At 49.2% G+C, this 20201-nt stretch overlaps 1 protein-coding gene across 1 annotated transcript in view; it reads right to left on the bottom strand.

Annotated features, from left to right (window-relative positions):
• Positions 1-7600: 7600 nt before the first annotated feature.
• The window catches only part of LOC307244791 (kinesin-1 heavy chain-like), a gene marked incomplete at both ends in the record, with an annotated part of 13698 nt that continues 1097 nt past the window's right edge, over positions 7601-20201 (bottom strand). Inside the window, 25 exons of the mRNA XM_080020095.1 lie at positions 7601-7666; positions 7807-7955; positions 8123-8339; positions 8456-8560; positions 8986-9057; positions 9173-9233; positions 9353-9454; positions 9541-9650; positions 9734-9789; positions 9906-10023; positions 10178-10366; positions 10446-10589; positions 10705-10911; positions 11281-11349; positions 11699-11898; positions 12237-12385; positions 13334-13479; positions 13623-13727; positions 14788-14912; positions 15279-15366; positions 17908-17963; positions 18050-18098; positions 18197-18301; positions 18399-18472; positions 18562-18649. Coding sequence (XP_079876221.1) covers positions 7601-7666; positions 7807-7955; positions 8123-8339; positions 8456-8560; positions 8986-9057; positions 9173-9233; positions 9353-9454; positions 9541-9650; positions 9734-9789; positions 9906-10023; positions 10178-10366; positions 10446-10589; positions 10705-10911; positions 11281-11349; positions 11699-11898; positions 12237-12385; positions 13334-13479; positions 13623-13727; positions 14788-14912; positions 15279-15366; positions 17908-17963; positions 18050-18098; positions 18197-18301; positions 18399-18472; positions 18562-18649 — 2850 coding nt within the window. The remainder of the gene's footprint in view (positions 7667-7806; positions 7956-8122; positions 8340-8455; positions 8561-8985; positions 9058-9172; positions 9234-9352; positions 9455-9540; positions 9651-9733; positions 9790-9905; positions 10024-10177; positions 10367-10445; positions 10590-10704; positions 10912-11280; positions 11350-11698; positions 11899-12236; positions 12386-13333; positions 13480-13622; positions 13728-14787; positions 14913-15278; positions 15367-17907; positions 17964-18049; positions 18099-18196; positions 18302-18398; positions 18473-18561; positions 18650-20201) is intronic.

Genomic DNA, 20201 nt, shown 5'->3' with positions numbered 1-20201 from the left:
AGCTGCTGGAGTGAGCGCTTGAACTGGCCTCGGCTGTGTCAGTGACCAAGGCCCGGGGGGATCCTCATGTCTGGGTGGGGGGGGGGGGGGGCGGGGGGCGGTTGGCTGCTGACCTTTAGTAAAAGAGAGGAAGAAAGACAAAAGAAAGGAAGTTGCTATTCTGTTTTTCTTTTCGCCATTTCCATATCTTTATTTAGTTTAGAGCAAAATTCAGAGCGACATAACAGTACCCGCGCCAAGCCGTAAGCAAGCAATAAGCCTCAAATTCCACAGATCGCAAAAAGAAAATTAACTCTCATGCTTCTAAGATCCCACCTTATGACTCACTTAACCACCACAACCGCAAAAAGGTTACAACCGTAATGCACATACAAGCTTAGTCAGACTCCAAGAAGGGCTCTTAGCAAACATGCAGAGTATCGGTAAGTATAGAGAGAGAGAGAGAGAGAGAGAGAGAGAGAGAGAGAGAGAGAGAGAGAGAGAGAGAGAAGGGGAGAAAAAAAAAAAAGAAAAACACCCTTGGGCAACACTTAAGATCTCCCACAACAGAGCGTCAGTACAGATTGCTGTGGTAAGTTGGTAACCGATAGGACCACACAGGATATCCACCCGCAGTAACCCGATTCCACACTTAGCAGAGCCACGGGTGAGAGAAACCCGACTCCCCCATTTTCCATACGGCGCACGCGCACACACACACACACACACACACACACACACACACACACACACACACACACACACACACACACACACACACACACACACACACACACACACACACACACACACACACACACACACACACACACACACACAGGGATTATATGGCCGTTGTGGTTTATAATACAGCCCTCTGCGGTAGTTTGGGTTACGCTGTCAAACATAACGCAATTAAGTAATGCTTTGCACTATCACATACAATTGAGTCAGTTGAGTGGATTTGAGACCCCCCCCCCCCCCCCCAAATTCCTGCTGGGTGTTGTTGTTTCGGGACAACAGAGAGAGAGAGAGAGAGAGAGAGAGGGAGAGAGAGAGAGAGAGAGGGTCTGCCGTTGATCTGTCTGTCACGCAGAACCCCCTGTTTGAAGCGTAAGCTAAAAATACCACTTTCCCTCGACTAAGCCGTGATCCGGAGGGGGGGGGGGGGGGGACGGCCCAGCCGCAGAGGGGGCCGCCGACGTGATGAGACTCCCTTGTATCATATTCTCTCGCTCTCTCTCTTCCTCTCCCATCCCTAAAATAGCGACTGAGAGATGCACTCGGGAGATGCTCCTAGAAGTGGCGCTGGGTGGGGGAGAGAGGGGGGGGGGGGGGGGAAGCAGCAGGTGCTTTTAGGCAGGCGTGAGGAACACGCTGCCGCAGCTATAAGTAGGTTCGCTGCCCACGCGCGGGAATACGCACCCCGACATTTAACATCACAGGCCGACCGAGGGCTACCGGCTCAGAATAGATCGAGTCTGGGCCGAGAGAGAGAGAGAGAGAGAGAGAGAGAGAGAGAGAGAGAGAGAGAGATTTTTTTTTGATTTAGAGAGAGAGAGAGAGAGAGAGAGAGAGAGAGAGAGAGAGAGAGAGAGAGAGAGAGAGAGAGAGAGAGAGGAGAGAGAGAGAGAGAGAGAGAGAGAGAGATTGATAAAAGTGAAGCGAGGACGTAACAAGGCAACTGGAGATGGGACGCATATTCCCCATTGTTTTGCAGACTTTGTTTTCTGGCTGTTCCACTTGCACGTCTCTGGAAAAAGCCCAGATGTTACATAAGACCGTCTTTCTGCATCTCGCGGTATCCTGGGCCAGCCCCGACGGAAGCCTCAAACTTGACACTTCGTCACACGCGCGTCCACATTTTCACGCGTGCGGCCTCGTTCCTCAGACCGAGGAGGCGGCAGGAGAAGAGTCGGCCCCTGACGTCGGAGGCAAAGCAACACGTACGTGTTTGTGCGCGGGAGGCACTTGATCGCACCTTCTCGTGTCACTCTCTCCACCCCAGCCACTCAGGGGGAGGGCTACAGTTCCATGCATCTGCTAAAGGTCTTGGTCCCGAACAGGGACGGCCGCACCACCAGGGCTCCAACAGCGACGGCCAACAGCCGCCCCCCTGCCCTGCCGACGTGTCTGGACCCGTCACGACGGACGGACCGTCCGCGCCAAGTCGGACGGTTCAAAAAAATAAAATAAACGTCTCGGCCTTCTTGGCCCCGCCGGGGTTCGCCTTCCCCCTCAGCCGATGGAAATCCGGATCGTGGCTTCCGGGAGGCGAGGCGCGTGGTGCCTTTACGTCGCCGTCCCTGCGATGGACGGCCATATCTTGTTGGGTCTGACCAGTGATAAGACTCCGTATTCCCACTGTTAGGACACCGTCGACACCGATCTTTAAGATTGAGCGCTCGAGAGAATAGGGTACGGGTGCAAAACCCTGAACTGCAAAATGGCAGTTGAGACAAAGCACGAGTACGATTTCGCTCTGTGAGACAGGGAATAAAAAAAGAATCAGATTGAAAACAACTAGGGTCCCAAGAATGAACTGAAAACCGCTTATCCTATTTAGACTGCATCGCCTGCAAAACCGGACAGCAGCAGTAGTGTGGCTGGAGATCAGGCATTACATCACCTTCCTTGGCGGGGGAGGCCACGTTTGTGTCACTCGACTTTGACAAAATCTCTCCCCCCCTCTCTCTCTCTCTCTCTCTCTCTCTCCCTCTGCAAATGAATCCCTTCACCACATGTAGCCAGAACAAAGTGAAGTCTCCCGGGGAGCTCTCGGCCAACTTGTTGCTCGGCGAATATCAGAGCGTGCCAGTTCAGAATGACTGCTCAGAATCGGGTCGTCCACTGAGGGAGCCGTTGTTTGTGCGATTTCTGTGTGGTGGTCCGTTTCCGCTTGTTTTCCCACGTCTAACAGCCAAATCCTCCTTCTTATCAGCTTTAATAGCAGCTGGGTGGCATTAACACCCACGTCCCTTACAGAAAAGAGGAAAAAACACAATAACAAAACGGTTGATAAACACCCAAATCTTTGGGGGGGGGGGGGGGGGTATTTAAATAATTCAACATCAAACTGGTATATGGGATAACTGGCAACTAGACAAGAAATACAATACCACTAAAGGACCACAACCTGCGCTTGTGTCGTCATACATCTGTCTCAATACATACATACATACATACATATATATATATATATATACACACACACACACACACACACACACACAGTATATGTGTAGAGTTCATATATGAAAACTTTCACAATTTCCTATTTTTGACATAGGGTGAATAGCTGACGGGCTTATTTTATTGCTATTATTTTTTTTATTCTTAGTGCTTCATTGTGATTGCCTATTGTTCCGATGTGAGCTGCTCTCTATCCATCCACCCATCCGACCGTCCGTCCGTCCATCCATCTGCTGCCCAGCAAACTGCAGAATACCGTGAGATCCTGAGTGCCTTTGTCCCGGCGCTTCATTCAAAACACATGTCGCCAGGGCTGCACGCCAATCACCCCCGTTGCAACATGTGCTGGGGCTGTGCAATGAACCAATCGATGCGTATGGCAAAGATCAATAATGCATTTGGTGGCGCTCCGCGTAGAAAGTGCGGTCCTGCTGATAATTATGTAACGAAAATCCGCTTATTGCCTCGTAAACCGTGGGCTGAGAAGCCAAAGAATGCCTGAGGTAGGGGCTCCCCTTGGGGGTGTGGGAGCGGGGGCCGGGTGGGGGCAGGGTCTCTCGGCCCGAGACCCCTGAACAGAATGCCGAAATGCAACAAAAGAGGCGATTAATCCATATTCACATGTCCAACAAAGGCGCCCCGGTTCGACACCGCGGAGAATTCCCAGCATCGAGCGGGACTTGATATCACCACGACCCTGGGGGGGGGGGGGGGGGGGGGGACACTGGGAGATGCGTTCAAAACACCGCGATGGGGATGGGACACGTGAAAGACCATACGATGTCATACACTCTCTAGAATTGACGCGCGCGAAACATGGACATACAAACATAATTATGAACCATTAATTATTCGGCTGCGAGCGAAATTGCCGCGCACACACACACACGCACACCGACGCTCCGCCGCAACAGCGTGCATGGCAACAAAGTAAGTCCAGAGGAAACCAATGGGCTTCCAGCGTTCAAACGAAAAAAACAACAACAAATAGTGTATAATCCATACAAACTTGAAGACGCGGGGGTCGTATCTCTCCTGGAAAGTGTGCAGCAGGGTGGTGGTGGTGGTGGTGGTGGTGGGCGGGGGAAGGCAGCGACGCGGCCACAGCGAAACTTTTCCACCTATTTGGATGCGGTCGCTCCAGGACAGTCCGCAGTGGAGTAACGCGCCTCCGCCTCCCACCGGACGCGGTGCCGCGGTGGCGCGGGGCTGCGCACTTGCGCGCCCCCGCCCGCGACGCTGACGGCTCGCTCCCGCCGCGCCCCCTAGCGGCCCCGCGACCCCGTTGCACATCCCCCGACGCCGCGCCGGTCGGTCGGTGAGGGAGTGGGAGGCAGGCGGAACAATTAAAAACACGTCGCAGCGTTTGCTCTCGTTTGGGGTTTTGTTTGTGCGTTTATTTTTGCACGCCGCATTTTAACCATTCGAATCCGATGGATGAAAACGACCGGCGTCGTTGAAAGAAAGAAAGAAATTCCACTTTCCTCTCTGCCCCCCCCCACACACACACACACACGCACACACACCCGCTTCGAGGGGGGAAAAAAAAAAGGCGTTTGCTTGTACGTGCACGTCTTTCTTTAATTATTTGCCGGTCGTCCAGCATTTGACTTCAACTGGCAAAAACTGACAAACACAGTCTTTAAACTCACAACAAAAACGTCGCATCCAGGGTTGACCCGGGCCCGCGCGTGTTGGAAATCGCCATGATCTTCACGAGCGTTGAAAAATATAATACAAATGTGCATTTTCAGTATGACTGCAAAGCTGCTTTTTTATTTTTTATTATTGATCTCTATTCCTATTTTATTATTTCTTTCCCATGATATCATTATCCGAATGTATTTTTGAAAGCGTTACATTGGCAAGCGCGTCATGCACCCGTGTATGTCTGTATGTATGTCTGTGTATGTATTGTTACACTCATGTCTCTGTCGCAATGTAGCTTGAATGTTATTCTCCCTTGCAAGTCGCTTTGGATAAAAGCGTCTGCTAAATGACTAAATGTAAATGCAAATGTAACGTCACATGGTTGCGACGCTCCATTCTGTGACTGGCGTCTCCGGGGAGAGAAGCCAGGAGGGACGTCTCGCTGGGACCCTGCTCCGGCTGCCGGAACAACAGTTTTGCCTCGCTTGGGTCGTTTTGCATGGGAGTAAAGTCGGGTACCATCTTTATTCGGATGCAAAGGAAACGTTTTATTGCCTAGCTGTTGAAAGTCTTTCACAGACAATAGCTGGTCTGCCTGTCATGTAAATGCCGTCCCTTGTGTTTTACTCATAATAGTCTCGCAGGCCGTCCTTTAAGTGTCCCCCACCTCCTTGCCTTCTTGATGGTAGCAGCAGGGCTCGACGTCCCTGTACACACGGTGGCTTAAAAGGAAGCCTGTAGTCATCTGCAACATCCCTTGTTTATTTTTGATACAGTCGTTGCATTTCTGTTACACCAGTGTGAGAAGAACCTGAAGACTACATTCGACCCCTTTAAGTCCCGTGACCTGATGCACAAAACGTGACAGTGAATAACAAGAAAGGCTGTGCGGCTTCTCTAATCGGCCGTTTTTCCCGAAAAACCGACAGCGGCTTAAGGAAATCGATGGGTCGCCTTTTCCGCCGTTACCTGCGTTTTTATTTTAAAATTTTTTCCCCCATGGATTTTCCAACAAGTACACACAGTTTGTCCCCGAAACTCCACGAAACGTACGGAAGGACATTCAAATAAGCTTACTTCAATATACAGTACGTGACGTCTTCCCCCGATATGACTGGACTGAATTTACAGACCATAGCAGCGAGGGTCCGGGAATACAGCGGTGCATATGACGGACGTTACGTGGAGACTATTCCCCACTTACACCGAGTCATCCGGGCTTGCCTTTGGCCTGGTGTGTAAAACCCCACTGAAGACGGACGCGTGCACTTTATTCTATAATTACATCAGCGCTGCTCGTCTATTGTGTTGGCGTTAACATTTCAAAGCCCTCTCCCCTAATAGTCGAGACCTCGTGACAGTCAACCGGTGTCAAAATGAACCAACATTCCCTCGACGTGCGGCGGGGGAACGCCGCAGACTGGCAGGCGTAATCAAATCCGCTCTCTCCACCAAAACAATAAACAAAAAGTCCCCCCCCCCCGTTGTGCGTGTTCCGACGTCTGAATTGAGGTAAATGAATGGATCGGACAGCGAGGGTTCTGAGGCTTTTATTGGTACGTCTCTATGGGTAAAAAACAAAAAACAAGCGGAACAAAGGCAAAACAGCAAGCGCTCAGGGCTTCCCGTTGGTCCTAAACAGACAGTAAACATTCATTCAGGTCTCGGGCCTGGAGTTTTGACAGAAAAATAATCCCAGCGACGCAGGGTTCTTATTTCTTGTTTTAATCGCATAATAAATAGACAATCTTCCGAGAAATACGATTCAAAATTGAAATGAAAAAAAACACCTTTTTTTTTTTTCACAACAAACTCAAAGCTTGACCACCTTTTCTTTTTTTTTTGTTTTGTAGATTCGGACTGTTTTTTGTTCAATTTCTTTCAGACATTAGCCGATTGGAATTGTGTCATACCTGGTCACAGAGGAGGGAGGGCGGGTTGGAAATCTGACTCAAAAGCCAACAGCGTAACTAAATGACCCAATTTGCTTTTTCCTCAAAGTGAAATATAGCTCGAATATCAAGATAATCAGGAATAAATAGAATTTGTTTGTACATACTGGTAGGATAAACGGATCAATCATCAGTTCCCCATCACCCAAGTCTCCTCAAAAAATACAATAATTCCCCACCAACCCCTAAAAGAAACAAAAAAGATAAAATAAATAAACAATTTTAAAAAAGGGAAGGAGCATTATCCCCATCAAAAAAAAAAGAAAAGAAAAAAGAAACAAGACAAACGGCAAAAGGCAAAACAAACAAACAAACAAAAAAACCCATTTGGTACATTAAACAGTAACATGTCTGAGGAAGTTTAATACATAATCTTACATGTGAACAACGCATTGGTAACGAGGTCCCACCGCTTCACATGCCATGTGTGCCACAGAGTCATCCAGTTCTAGCGGAGCCCTATTGGGGGAGGCCAGGTGCAGGCCTCCAGCTGCGAGACTGAGAGATATATTATATCCGAGAGACACAGTATAATACGCAGACTACACAGCGACAACATTCAGAAATATGTCAGGGTGCCTGCTTCGAACGGCAAAGCAGAACCGTGTCCTCGCGGCGGGGGATGGACACCTACGACGGTCCAGAGTTTCCACACGGAGCAGCAGCCCGGCAGTTCATGCGTTACATTTTAGCCAGTTTGCTGGGGCATCAATGTCTTTTTTTTGTGTTCTTGTCCACATTTGGTCACAAAAAAACAACCTTAAAATAAGAAAGGAAAATGCAAACGGTGTGTCTTCCCAGCACACTGGAACAGTCGTCCTTGGCGATTAGTTCATGGTGGACTGTATACTTCTCTGGGCCGACGTTGTGTCTTCGCATTCCCTCTTCAGGAGCTGCGAGGGGGAGAGAAATAACCCCATCAGAGTCACAAACAGAAGAAAGAATCGTCCGTGCAACATAACATGATCGCGTGCGTCGAGGGATATCGCCCTCGGCCGCGGAAAATCGATCAAGAGGGACAAAATTGGGATACAAACTCGAAGGAGTTCCCGGTCTTCTCTTGCTTGTTGGCGCCGCCGCCCCTGATGCCCGTCGGCTGGTTGTTCTGGATGATGTTGGCCCGGTTGACGCTGGGATTGGCCTGCACGGCCACCGGCTGCTGGCCCGGCCGGATGGGCTTGGCTGGAGAAGGGCGGGAGAGAGAGAGAGAGAGAGAGAGAGAGAGAGAGACGCGGGTCACAAACCGAGGCCGCGGCACTTAAATCACAGTGGATTTACAAAGTGCGTTCAACATTTCCAATGACATTCTCTTAAGACACATCCATATCTATAATTGGGTTTCCAGTGACCTATCTGGGCCGAGTGTCCCCTATTGGCCATGTTCTTGGCCCGGACGGCCTCCTTGATGCGGTCCACCTCCTGCTGGTAGCGCTTGCGGTCGTGCGCTGCGTTCTCCTTGGCCTCCTTCAGAGCCGCCTCCAGGCCCTTCACCCGCTCGGCGGTGGCGCGCAGCCGCTTCTCCAGCTTGGGGATCTCGCAGCGCAGATCGCCGTTGTCGCGCACCAGCTGGGAGGAGACAGGGACGGGAGACCGTGAGGGGGGAAGAGAGATGGATAGGAACCGTCTTCCTCACTTAGACGTAGAAAGCCTTTTTTTTTTTTTTCTTTCTTTTTTGTTTTTACCTGCTTGTGAACTTTAGTGAGCTGCTCGAGGTTGTTCTCCAGGAAGGAGATCTTCTGTTTCTGGGCCGTGCTCCCTCCCGTCTCATCCGAGACGCCTTCAACGCTCTGTCGGCGACACAGCACCAGAGGCACCTTTTATTTAACACCTGCTCCGCTGCGCTCGGTACCCATCTGCGAGGAGACCCCACCTCCCCACCTGCCCCCCACCTGTCCCCGACAGATCATTTCGAAATCACCTCACCCAAAAAACACTACCTTCGAAGAGTCGGATGGCCTACTTATGGCCCGGCTGTTTTTTTTGTTGTTTTTTCGTTAATTTATTCATTCATATTTTGTCTCACTCCTTGAGATTCATTAAAAATGTAAGTGTGACACAAATAAAACGGAGAGCGGCTGGCAGGCGGATGACAGAAACAAGGAGGCTTTAAGTCTCATTCCAGGTGAAAACAATAGTCCCGACCACGAGGGCTCGCGGAACGTCACCAAAGAGACGGACGCAGAAAGCCACAAATACTGAGATCTCTTTTTACCTTCTTCACTCTCTTGGCCAGGTCCTGGACAAACAACCTCCTGAGGCTGTGAAGGGTCTGCAGCTCCTTGGACTACATAGGGCACGGACGGACAACTGGTTCACGGAAGCAAATTAAACCACACGCAAACACATGATGCAGATGTTAGAGAGCGGTAGGACTCTGCAAGCGCACTCCGATAGCTCACCACTGTCTCCTCCAGCCCTTTCAGGTCCTGCTTGGCCTGCTCCCTCCTGTCCTGCATCACCCTGTGGAAGGCAGTTATCGACACCGCTTACCCGGAGCACATTCAGGCATCAACGACCGGGGCGCTCTCAAAAACATGGGGGTGTTCGCCGAGTTTTCTGAAATGTATCAAAGCACGTACGAGAGCTCCTGCAGCTTGCGGCTCTTCTCCTGCTCCGTGGCCTTGAGCTTCTCGTGCTCCACCCTCAGCCTCTCCTGCTCCAGCATGATCTTCTGGTTCAGACTGGACACACGAGGATATGAGGTGTGATCAAAAGATGTCACTGAACACTTCCGACACGCGGCGTGCGGTGCAGCGCGGCGTCTTACTCCTGGAGCTCTGTGATCAGCTTCTCCTTGTTGTCCAGGTCGTCCCTCAGGCTGCTGATCTGCTTTTGGTGGTTCTCCCTGTGGGACAGGATCTGCCTCTCCACGGCCACCTGCAGAGAGACGGTGAAAAGGAAATGATGAAGATGGTGCAAACCGGTGGAAAACTGTACTGTGTGCGGCAGTTTGGCTGTACCTTGACTTCATTTGTAGACTGCATCTCATTCTCTACATCCATGACTTGGACTTTTTCTAGAAGGGGACAGATCACCCAAGTCAATTTATTCGACCACCAGGTGGTGTTGGCGTGCTGGGGGGGGTGACTGGGTCTCAAATGTTCAGAGGGGAGTGGAATCGCTCATGTTTACCTTGGGTGCTGATCTTCACCAGCTCCTCGTTGAGGGAGTCCACGTTGTCCTCTAGCAGCCTCTTCTTCTGCTCCACGTTCTGGAGGTTCTCCGTCAGGGACTTGATCTTAGCTTCGTGCTGCCGACGGACAGAGGGGAACAGTGAGAGCAGACACGGCAATCGTCGCTTGATCGACAAGAACGTATTCCGCTATTCAACTTTTCCTTGAGACGGCCCATACTGTCGCGTTGGGGGAAAAAAAACAACATTTTTAAATCACGTGAAAACCCACCTGGGAGATGAGCAGCTGGCAGGAGATCAGCTCCCTCTCGTTCTCCTCCATCTTCTGGCTGCTCTCGGCCTGGGTGCTCTCCAGTTGCTTGCTGCGCTTCACCATGGTCTTCACCTCCGACTTCATCTTGCTGATGTAGAGACGAGCCACCGTGAACTCCTCGTCGATCAGGCCGCTGCTCTCCTGTTGCTGAGGGTGGTGCAGCGCACAAAGTGAATCCTTTGAACCTGAGTTGGGGTGGCACCGTGCAGGCCGAGAACCGCCTTACCTTGATTTCTTTGTTCCCCACGGCGATGCCGATCTCGGCCAGGTCTTTGAGCAGCGACGACATCATCTCGGTGACCCTCTTCTTCTGGTGGTTGGTCATCTCCTTCAGCTTCTGAAGCTCGGAGTCGATGGAGGCCAAGGAACTCTGGCGGTGGCGACAACACAGACATGGGCTGACGGAGGCCATATTGAATCGGCGCCGGCGTCGCTACGTCAACGCCCGCTTAGAACTCGCGAAGCCTTCCGCAAACCACACTCACCGATTTCTCGTTGAGCTCCTCGCTGAGGGCCTCGAACTCCTTGGACTTGTCCTCCACCTCCTGGCTCTTCTGGTCATAGTTGACGGCCAGCTCCTCCAGGGCCTGCAGCACCTCCTTCACCTCCTCCTTGGAGGCCTCGTTCTCCGACAGCAGCCGGCTCAGCTCCGTCTGCAGGTTGTCGTGGTCCCGCCGCGAGGAGGCCAGAAGCTACGTTGGATCAGATGAGAAAAAAGTGACGTTCGGGTTCACGGGACACGGCATCGGACCCAATGCCCTGATGCCCGGTACCGGTTTCTGTGCGTCCCTGTTTAGGTAAATGGGCCCAGTGCTTGAAACAAGAGGAGGCGGAAAGAAATGGGTGAAAATGGGCGCGTGCGAAGAGTTACACAATGATGTTTTGTTTTGATGTTTATTGGTCCCTAAAAAGTAGAGACCAATAAAAATGCGGTCTCCCAGGAGGGGTCAGCGGCCCTGACGGTCCGCTAATAGCCGTCTGGCTTGTCATGAGTTAACAGGAAGTTGCTTGTGGGTCTGGTGGGCCCGGTGGGTCTGCAGGGTGGGAGAGCGGGGTCTCACCTCCTCCTGGTCCAGCATCTGCTGCTGCAGCTTCTCCGCCACCTGGCTCTGCTGGTTTATCTCTTCGTCCTGCAGGGGAGGAAGGGACGGAAGGGAAGGAGAGAAAGAAGAGGAGAGTGGGAGGGGAGTAACGCACGAGATAGAGGGCGACACGGAAACCACACAAGGGAAAACAGACGTCCAATTATTTGTGTTTGCGCTGTGCGGCCGGCTATGTTCCGAATAACTTAAGCTCATAAAAAGCTCATAAAGGTCCTCACCGATCAGCGTCTATTCAAAATCTCAACTAACATTAGTGTGTATTTCTGGAAACGAGGCCTAAAGGCTACAAGGAAATGGCATGCGTCCGGCGGGAGCGAGATAAAATATGCACTTAAAGCAGAGCCGGTGAGACCGGACGCCGTGGGTCTCCCCTCACCTTGTCGTCCATCTCCTTGTAGAGCTTGGCCATTTCCTCCTCGTACTTCGCCTTCTCCGCGTCGGTGAGCTTCACGCCGGGGAGGGCGGCGAGCGACGGCGTGGGCGCCACCTTGTCGTTGTTGAGAACGTTGTCCAGCGCCTGGACTTCCTCTTTGGCCTTCTCCTTATCGAACTGCTCCTCCGCCGGCACGTTCTCGCCTGCAGGGGGCGCGGGACGAAAATCAAAGATAAAGAAGGCATGGGAGCTGTTTTTTTTTTTTTGTTTGTTTGTTTTTTTTTCTCTCTCTGTTGGCCCCTTTCAGAGAGAAGGAAAAAAAGAACACACACACAAAAAGGTTCTTTCTTCGGTTTTCACGGTATAAACCGACCGTATCTGTCAGAAGACTAAAATAGGAGCAGCGTCGGCCTCGGCGCTAACGGGTAATGAGCTCGCCTGGGAGGGCTTCCCCTGCTTCATGATCATCGTCGCCATCCCATATTTCTCACAACTTTATCGACTTTACATCGCTCTTTCGCTTCTTTTCCGAGCGCCTCACCGCTCCTCCAGCGGTTGAGCTCGTTCTCCAGCCAGGTGTTGGTGTTCTTCAGGGTCTTGTTTTTCTCCTTCTCCTTCTCCCACTTCTTCTTCCACTGTTCCGCCGTCAGCTCCAAGTTGAGACTCACATTGTTCTTGATGGTCTTGGCCCTGAGCGGAACGCGGTTACAGTTTTTAATAGTCACAGCTCTCGCTCTCTCATACTGCCTTCCTTTTCTCTGATCCTCTAGCGGACTTTAAGGATTTAGTGGACAGTATATTGCGGAATTTTTATTGTTTCTTGTTTTTCCTCAATTTATTAAGTTTATATTCATTGGTTTCATTTTGCTAATTGTATATTTGCCTTTTTTTTAATGAGTCATTGTGTTTTCAGGTTATTCTTCTGATTTATTTCTTATTGTTTTGATTGTTGTATATGGAATTTTCTTTCTATCTTCTAGTTCATTTTGAGGTTTATTGTGTTAGTATTAGGGTTTTTAGGGTTAGGTTTAGGGTTGGGATTTGTTTTAATTTGATGTATATTGCCCAAAAGTTTGTTGTTTCGTGTTTATTTTTGGGGTTGTTTAGTGCTTATTGTTAAGTTTAAGGTAAATATTTATCCTTCATTGTTTATCATTAGGTTACCGTATATTGCCAATTTTTTTGTTCATTGTTAAGTTTATTGTTTGTTATGTTTTATCTACAATTATATATATTATATTATTATATGTATTTTTATTGTTAATTTCTGGGTTCATTCTATATTTCCAATTTCGCTATCTTCTAGTTAATTTGCAGGTTTATTGTATATTGCCAATTTTTTCAGCTAATTCATAGATTTATTGCAAATTACGATTTTTCTTTTTTCTATCTTTGTTCTCCCTTGTACACAACATGATACAATTGTGACCACTAAAAGACAATCCGGGCCGATATAAGGGAAATGTGCATGGGAGGATACAGTATACATGGATAACTCCAATTCCTTCATTGAAAAAAGATTTTAAGGAAAGTTTTATGAATGAGGCCCACTTAATGTTAACCCACAGCACTAAGCACAGGTAGCACTCGGCTTATGGAGTTGCGTAAGTGTCGATGTGCGTATGTGTGTTCACGCACCTCTGGCCAAACAGGAGTGTAGACTTTGTTTCAGCTTCGTTGAACTCAGAGGGGGAGCAGCAGATGACCATGGTGGTCCGACAGTTGCCCCCCAGGGAGTCCTGCAATATCCTGGTCATCTTACTGTCGCGGTACGGTATGTAAGACTGACGAGAGACGGATCGGCCTGGTGTCAATAAAGGGCAGTTTGACGCTTTGCAAATGTTTTTCATTGAGTTGGACAGTAAGTATTGAGTTTTTGGCAAAACCCCCTCTATGCCCTCTTTAGGATCCTTGTCCGCTATCTCACCGAGCCTTCCGCCAGAGCCGAAATGACGATCCCCAGTGACGATAAGGATTTGTTGATCATCTTGGCTTCATCCAGCACCGTGCCCTCCGCTCCTGTTTTACCCACCTGAAAACACACACACATACACGTGGACACACGCATAAACAGAACAATATGACCACGGAACTGAATCATCTCCTCTGGTACCTGCTCTCACTGAAAACTACATCTTGTGAGCTTTGCAAAGCTGGAATCTATAGCATGGCTGCCATTCAGAAACCTCTTGTATCCAAGGCCAACCCAACGCATAACCTGCTTTAAAGAGCATAAGATAAGACACTTTGTTAATCCTAAGGGAAAAATTCTGGAGATTTGGAACACTGGACCACTGATGTTCTGGTGAGCCATCTTTCACCCTATTTCCTACATCCAGATGCCTTCAACCCACAACGTCTGTTAAAACCTGCTGAACACGGTGAGCGCTCCAGCGCTACGGGCAGCCACCTTTTGGGAGTCATTGCATCCAATCATTGCTCTGCGTGGTCGTATAAGGACTATAAGGACTACGAGGCCATTTTAGGTGAACCCTGTGGTGCCAACGCTGTTCCGTCGCGCTGTTTCCTCATGGCTACATGAACGCCTCGTCGCCTGATCTGAACATCTCTGAACCTTCATGGGAGGTTCTGGAGGGACAGGTGTCAAGTGGAACCGGGGGCCTTCCTTTTGGCATAATGGTTCAATATCCCACTGCGCACAGATCGGGACTGATGTCCACATATGTCAACATATCGCAAGGTGGGGATGGTAGCTCAGGCGGTAGAGCTGGTGGTCTAGTGATCTAAAGGTTGCTGGTTTGATCCCAGGCTCCTCCTGCTAGCATGCTGTAGTGTCCTTGAGCAAGACACTTAACCCCTAATTGCTCCTGATGGCTGCGTCCGTCGGTGTTTGAACAATTGTAAGTCGCTTTGGATAAAAGCGTCTGCTCAATGACTTAATGTAATGTTTCCATTATTATTGCGGCAGTGCCCATAAATGGATTGAGACTATGAAGCTGCATTACGTGAGGTCCTACATAAACAAATAGCTAAAGTTGAAATTCATATCAATATAAAGGACAGGCCAAAGGCAGAGAAAGGGAATGAGAGCTTCAGATAGAGATACTGGCTGAGACTAAGGGACTACATACTTTTTCACTCCCAGCCAGATCGACGAGGTACAGCTTTCCGGTGAGTTTCAGTCCCGTCTGAGAGTTTTCCTGCTTGATGTTGATGAGGAAGATGCTGTGACTTCTGGAACTGTGCTCGTTCATGTCTTAGGGGCGCACATAGGCACACACACACACCAAACAATTTCATTTTGTTTTTTTGCTTAGCGGAACAGAGTTTAACCTCGGTAACACGGTAAATCGATGCTATGGTTTGAACGCGTTGAACATGCGTTCCCGTTTTTTTTTTTTTAAGACAAAGTGTGCGGGGCCGTCACAAGCGTGACCTTGACTGCACTGCATGTGGAGAGCCGTGCTTGTAAAACATATTGCTCCACCCCAGGTGTCGGGAGGTTGTTTAGCGCAGAATGCCTCCGTGGCTGATGTGGCCACGGAGGCCGTGGTCAGGAGACCCGATGAGGTTGAACCCGTGAGACGCACCAGGACTGAAGGGGCTCAGTGTTGGGACTCACTTGTGACCGCCACGCTCCTGGCGTTTTTGCCTTCGTCTATGGCTTCCATGACCTCGTCGGGGGTGCTGACAAAACGTTCGGTACACCCCTGCAGATATGAATACACACACACACACACACACACGCGCGCGCAGACACACACACACACACACACACACACATACAAACACGCGCGCGCAGAAACATCACAAGGAACCACTGTTTGAGACAGACGCTAAGAAGATAATTATTCAAGCGAAGGAAATGCTCTGCAGTGTAAGCTCACTATCTTTAAAAGCCTGGGACCTTTACTTTTGCATTGCTTGGATATTCATGAAACAAAATATTTCAACTTCAAACACACTGGGGGAAAAAATCACCCAAAAAAACCTTCCAGCTACACTTGAAAAGGGACAGTTTATATTATTGTCATGTGTTCCACATCTTTGCCAACCAACTAAATGGGTAATAAATTGTGCCAGACCACCAGTTGAAAGCAGCACTATGTGACTTTTGGATATTTGGGATCTGGCGCCCCCACAGTTTCTGAGTGCAATTGCACTTTTACACAACCGTCCTTAAAAAACTCGGTCCACTGTCCCAAAGGAATTCGTTTTTACAGTAGAAATTTGAACCATATCGGTCACGTTTCAATAACAGTCTATGTTATGAACGCAGATATCATTTACACCTAGGTTACGGCGCCCCCTTGCACGGACCTCGCCCTTCCCCCTGCAGCGAGCGCTCAGCACGGGGCTCCGGAGGACCGTTAAACTGTTTTTCACCATTTTTTGTGTTCAGGCATTTTTGGCCGGGTCTGAATTGGTGGCTCGATGACGCACCGGAGCCTTACTTGGCCCCCTCCACTAACGCTATACGAAGCCTGGAGCGCATTAGCATCGTCGTCGAGGGCAGAGGCTCCCAAACCACCGCGATCAGAACAGCTCCGGGGAGATCAGGGCGATCAGAGCTATGTTTCTTCTCCAAACGAAGCAAATTTGGTTTTTTTTGTTGTCGGTGTATTTAATTTACTAGTTTACTTTAGTTTCCTAATTGAACAAAACAAAACAAAAACAAAAAAGCACTGTGCTTCCCGTGTTGCGTCACACATGGCAACTGAACCTTCCCACCGCATAGCCCCCTCGCCATTTTTAACGGCCCCCTCAGTCACTTCATCCTTGCGCCGGGCTGCGCCTCTCCCACGACTGGCCGGGCTCTCTGCACCACACACACCCAGCATTTCAGAGCAGAGAATACTGCTTTTTTGTTTCACGACTTTGAAACCTAATTTTATATACTTGCCGATTTTTTTTTACTCATTCCAATTAGGCTGGGTGGCGAATAATATTTATTTCTGTGGTGTGACAAACTCAGAACACATTTTAAGTTTTTCTTTGCGCAGACTTCAAACTTCAAAAAGATTGATAGGAATTGTAAAAAAAAAATGGAACGCAAACCTCCCAATCTCATCCGAGAATTATTTTCCACCGATTCGGTAAGAACCAGGACAACCTCTTGAGTAATTCACCGCAATGGCAAGTCTGAGGAACCTTCAAAGTGATATTGACGTTTTGGAAAACATTCGACTGTATATGCTGTCAATTGTTGATAAAGGGACTTTCTTCGAACTTCTAGGAAGGCAGCTTGCATTTATTTACAGACCCAACAACGCACCTTGAAAAAGTTTCAGTTTTCTTTCACTATTGATATCATTATTGATACCATGCATACTGCATACTGGCATGTGACGTTTCAGCCTGTCTCATGTTAAGGCGGCACTATGTAACGTTTGGGATTTGGCGCCCCTACAGTTTCTGAGTGCAACTGCACTTTTACGCCACTGTCCTAAAACTCGGTCCGGTGTCCGAAAATTTATTTATTTTACCACACAAATTTGAACCTTATCGGTCACATTTCAATAAAAGTACAGTGTAACCTAGGTGTATAATGTACACCTAGGTTACAGTGCCCTTTGCAGGGACCTCGTCTCGCTTCAGCGAGCTCTCAGTGACAGTGAGAGAGAGGGCGCGGGGACTGTTACCCTGCCCGACAGGGCCCGACAGCGTACCAGATGTGCTCGGCATTGAGGATTGCTTGCGCACGCGAGTCAGAGGGCGAAACAAACCCCATGTCGCCATGAAAGTGAGGGCCAGTACGCGAAAGTGAGGGCCCGGCACCGCTGGTCGCGCACATTGGCGCCGTCGGGGCGGTGGAGCGGCTATGTTTTGTATGAGCATTATTACTGGACATTTTCACCAGCAAGTTCCCAATTTATTGTTTTGATTTTTTTAAATTAATTTTACCAGGCAAAAAAACGGTAATTACCCGAGCCAAAAATCAAGGAAGTGACGTATGCCATGATGCGTAACACTTTTCCTGTGATTCCCAACCACAGAAGTTACATAGTGCAAGAACAGGCGTTGGGTGGGTGGGAATGAAAGAGCTGTCTTTCTCCATATTACAAGTCGGTGTACCATCAAAATGATTTTGAAGCTGTTATTTTAAGGTAAAGAAAAAAAAAAGGTTACATAGTGTTGCTTTAAAGTCAGGAGTATGTTTGTGAAACTGATTTTTGGGAAACATCAAAAGGAATTGTGGACTTGCAAATGCATAAGATGGGTCTCGTTCTTCGGGAACCTCGGGGTCTCACCTTAACATAAGGAACTCTGTTTTTGTCTTCGTGCACTGACAGGTTGGTCTTGGATACTGTGAAATGGGATTAAATGTATTGTTTTATTAATTGAGCTGTGAGGATGTCTCAGAGTACCACAACAAAATAGACGAATACATACCGTCCAAAAGGTCCCTGATTTTATCCAGATAGATCTCAAAATATGAAACCTACCAAGAGAAAACAAAGCTTCCAGTTAGGACTTTGCCTCCCTACAAATTTGCCTTGGCTGCCGCTCAAAAGCCCCTGCGAGACATCAATGTCGTACTTTGATGTGAAACTCCAGGTTCTCGTCCATGGAGTAAATGTAGTTGAAGATGTCCTGAACGATCCTGGGGATGATCCCCATCATTTCCGGGTCGTGGAGCACGCCCTTTCGCGGGACAGAGACAGGGAAAAACTTAGCGCCTCGCATGTCACGTTCTCACTTCGTCGCGCTTGGAAAAAAACCAGCTGATTGTTCCACTTACCTCCATCGTGTGCGTTTTGCCGGACGACGTCTGTCCGTAGGCGAAGATGGTTCCGTTGTAGCCTTCCAAGACATCTGCAGTGGAGAACGGCAGAGGAGTGCGCGGTCATTTCGTGTATGTAAGTGTTATTACTGTATAAGCAGCGGCGTGGACCACCGCTCACCTTTGACGATCTTCTGAGCCACTGCGTTGTAGAACTGCTCCTGAGTGGTGTTGGACTGGAACACGCGGTCAAAGTAGTAGGGTTTACCCTGCGCGGCACAAAGGGAGACAAAGCCAATTCCCATACCGTCATTTATCATCTTTCGGCGGTATCTCATAGTTGTATGAGGGTGGACTACAGACTCCTTTGTTCAAACGTCAAGAATATATGACCCCAATCCTCCATTTCCCAGATGCTTTGGTCCAAAGTGACTTACAATTATTCATACGCCGACGGACGCAGCCCTCGGCAGCATGCTACCAGAAGGAGCCTAGGATCCAACCAGCAACCTTCAGATTGTCAGACGACCCGCTCTACCTCCTGAGCCGCACCCCCCCGCACACATGCAGTGGTACCACTTTCACGAAATCACGGAAAAACGTCATGGGCTTTCGCACAATCTAACTGAGCCGTCACCAAGAACGCATTTTATACACAATGTGCTGGAAGCCAAAGTAATTAGACCAGCATTTTCATCTTGGCTAGACCGACTAAGACAGGCCCGCGGAACTCTTCGTTGATTTGTGCCCATTGATTCATTGGAAGACACAGCGCTTGCTGTCGTCACAAGTTGCACTTTTGGGCCACACGCCGTCACATCCGATGACGGATCGGAAAAACCTCCGAAACCCTGTCAGCTGCTTCTTCCCTCCACACCGTGCGGACTTTGAGCGGCCACGATCACAAAGGGAACGGCGCGGCGGGAGTCACAATGGAGGCTTTCAAAGCCAATTGGCAAAGTGCCTCCGAAATCATCCCGGCACATAGCGAGGACAGCGAGGGATGCAGCTGACGAGGAATTGAGGGACACAGTGGACAGTCTGTATTGGGACTTTGTTTGGCACAGCTGTTGAGCGGTCAACGGTGCCACCGCCAGAGACATAAGGAAATCACAAACATTACTAATCACAAGACAGGAAATGTCCCAAACAACCAAATATACATCAGCTCAGAGGTAGCCACTAGCCTGACTTTTTAGCCATCAGATAATGGGATGGGGATGGCTCCTCGGGGGGCAGAGGTGTTATTGGTCTAAATTATAGACGCCATAACTCGCCGAGTGGCTCCTAGGGCCAAAACATGATGAATCGGTCAGTTTTAAACAAGGTATGGATTTGAATTATACATATGAAACTTGACCCGGCTTCGTAAGTATATCTATCCATAAAAGGGAGTATATATATATCTATATATATATATACTCCCTTTTGCCTCGCAATGAGTGACAGCAACAGCAATAACTAATTTGACGCTATGATATTCTGGATGTAGCTTTTGTAATGTAATACAGGTCCCCCCCCTGCGGTGATTGATTAGGCATGATTCACAGTTTAAAAAGCTCCTTCAGCGCTCTTCCTCGGGCCATATCTCGCGGTACTACAGCGGTAGGAATCGGCCTTTGGACCCACGCACGATCTGCTCAAGGACACCGGCCCATCCTGCGGTGCCGGCCTTGACCCATCGAGACCTCTCCCGAACGTTAGAGCAGGCCCGCGTTCCTAAGAGACCGAACGGTCCATTTCCACCCTGGAAAGTGTTCCGGACTTTGCGGAGCCGCTGCACTCGCCTTTCTCGAGACTCCTCCTAGTCGTGAAGTGAAA

Source organism: Zeus faber (assembly GCF_960531495.2).
Source record: "Zeus faber genome assembly, chromosome: 19".
In the NCBI taxonomy this organism is placed as follows: Eukaryota; Metazoa; Chordata; class Actinopteri; order Zeiformes; family Zeidae; genus Zeus; species Zeus faber.
The sequence above is the reverse complement of the archived record's forward strand: the minus strand, read 5'-3'. Positions and strand labels throughout refer to the sequence as shown.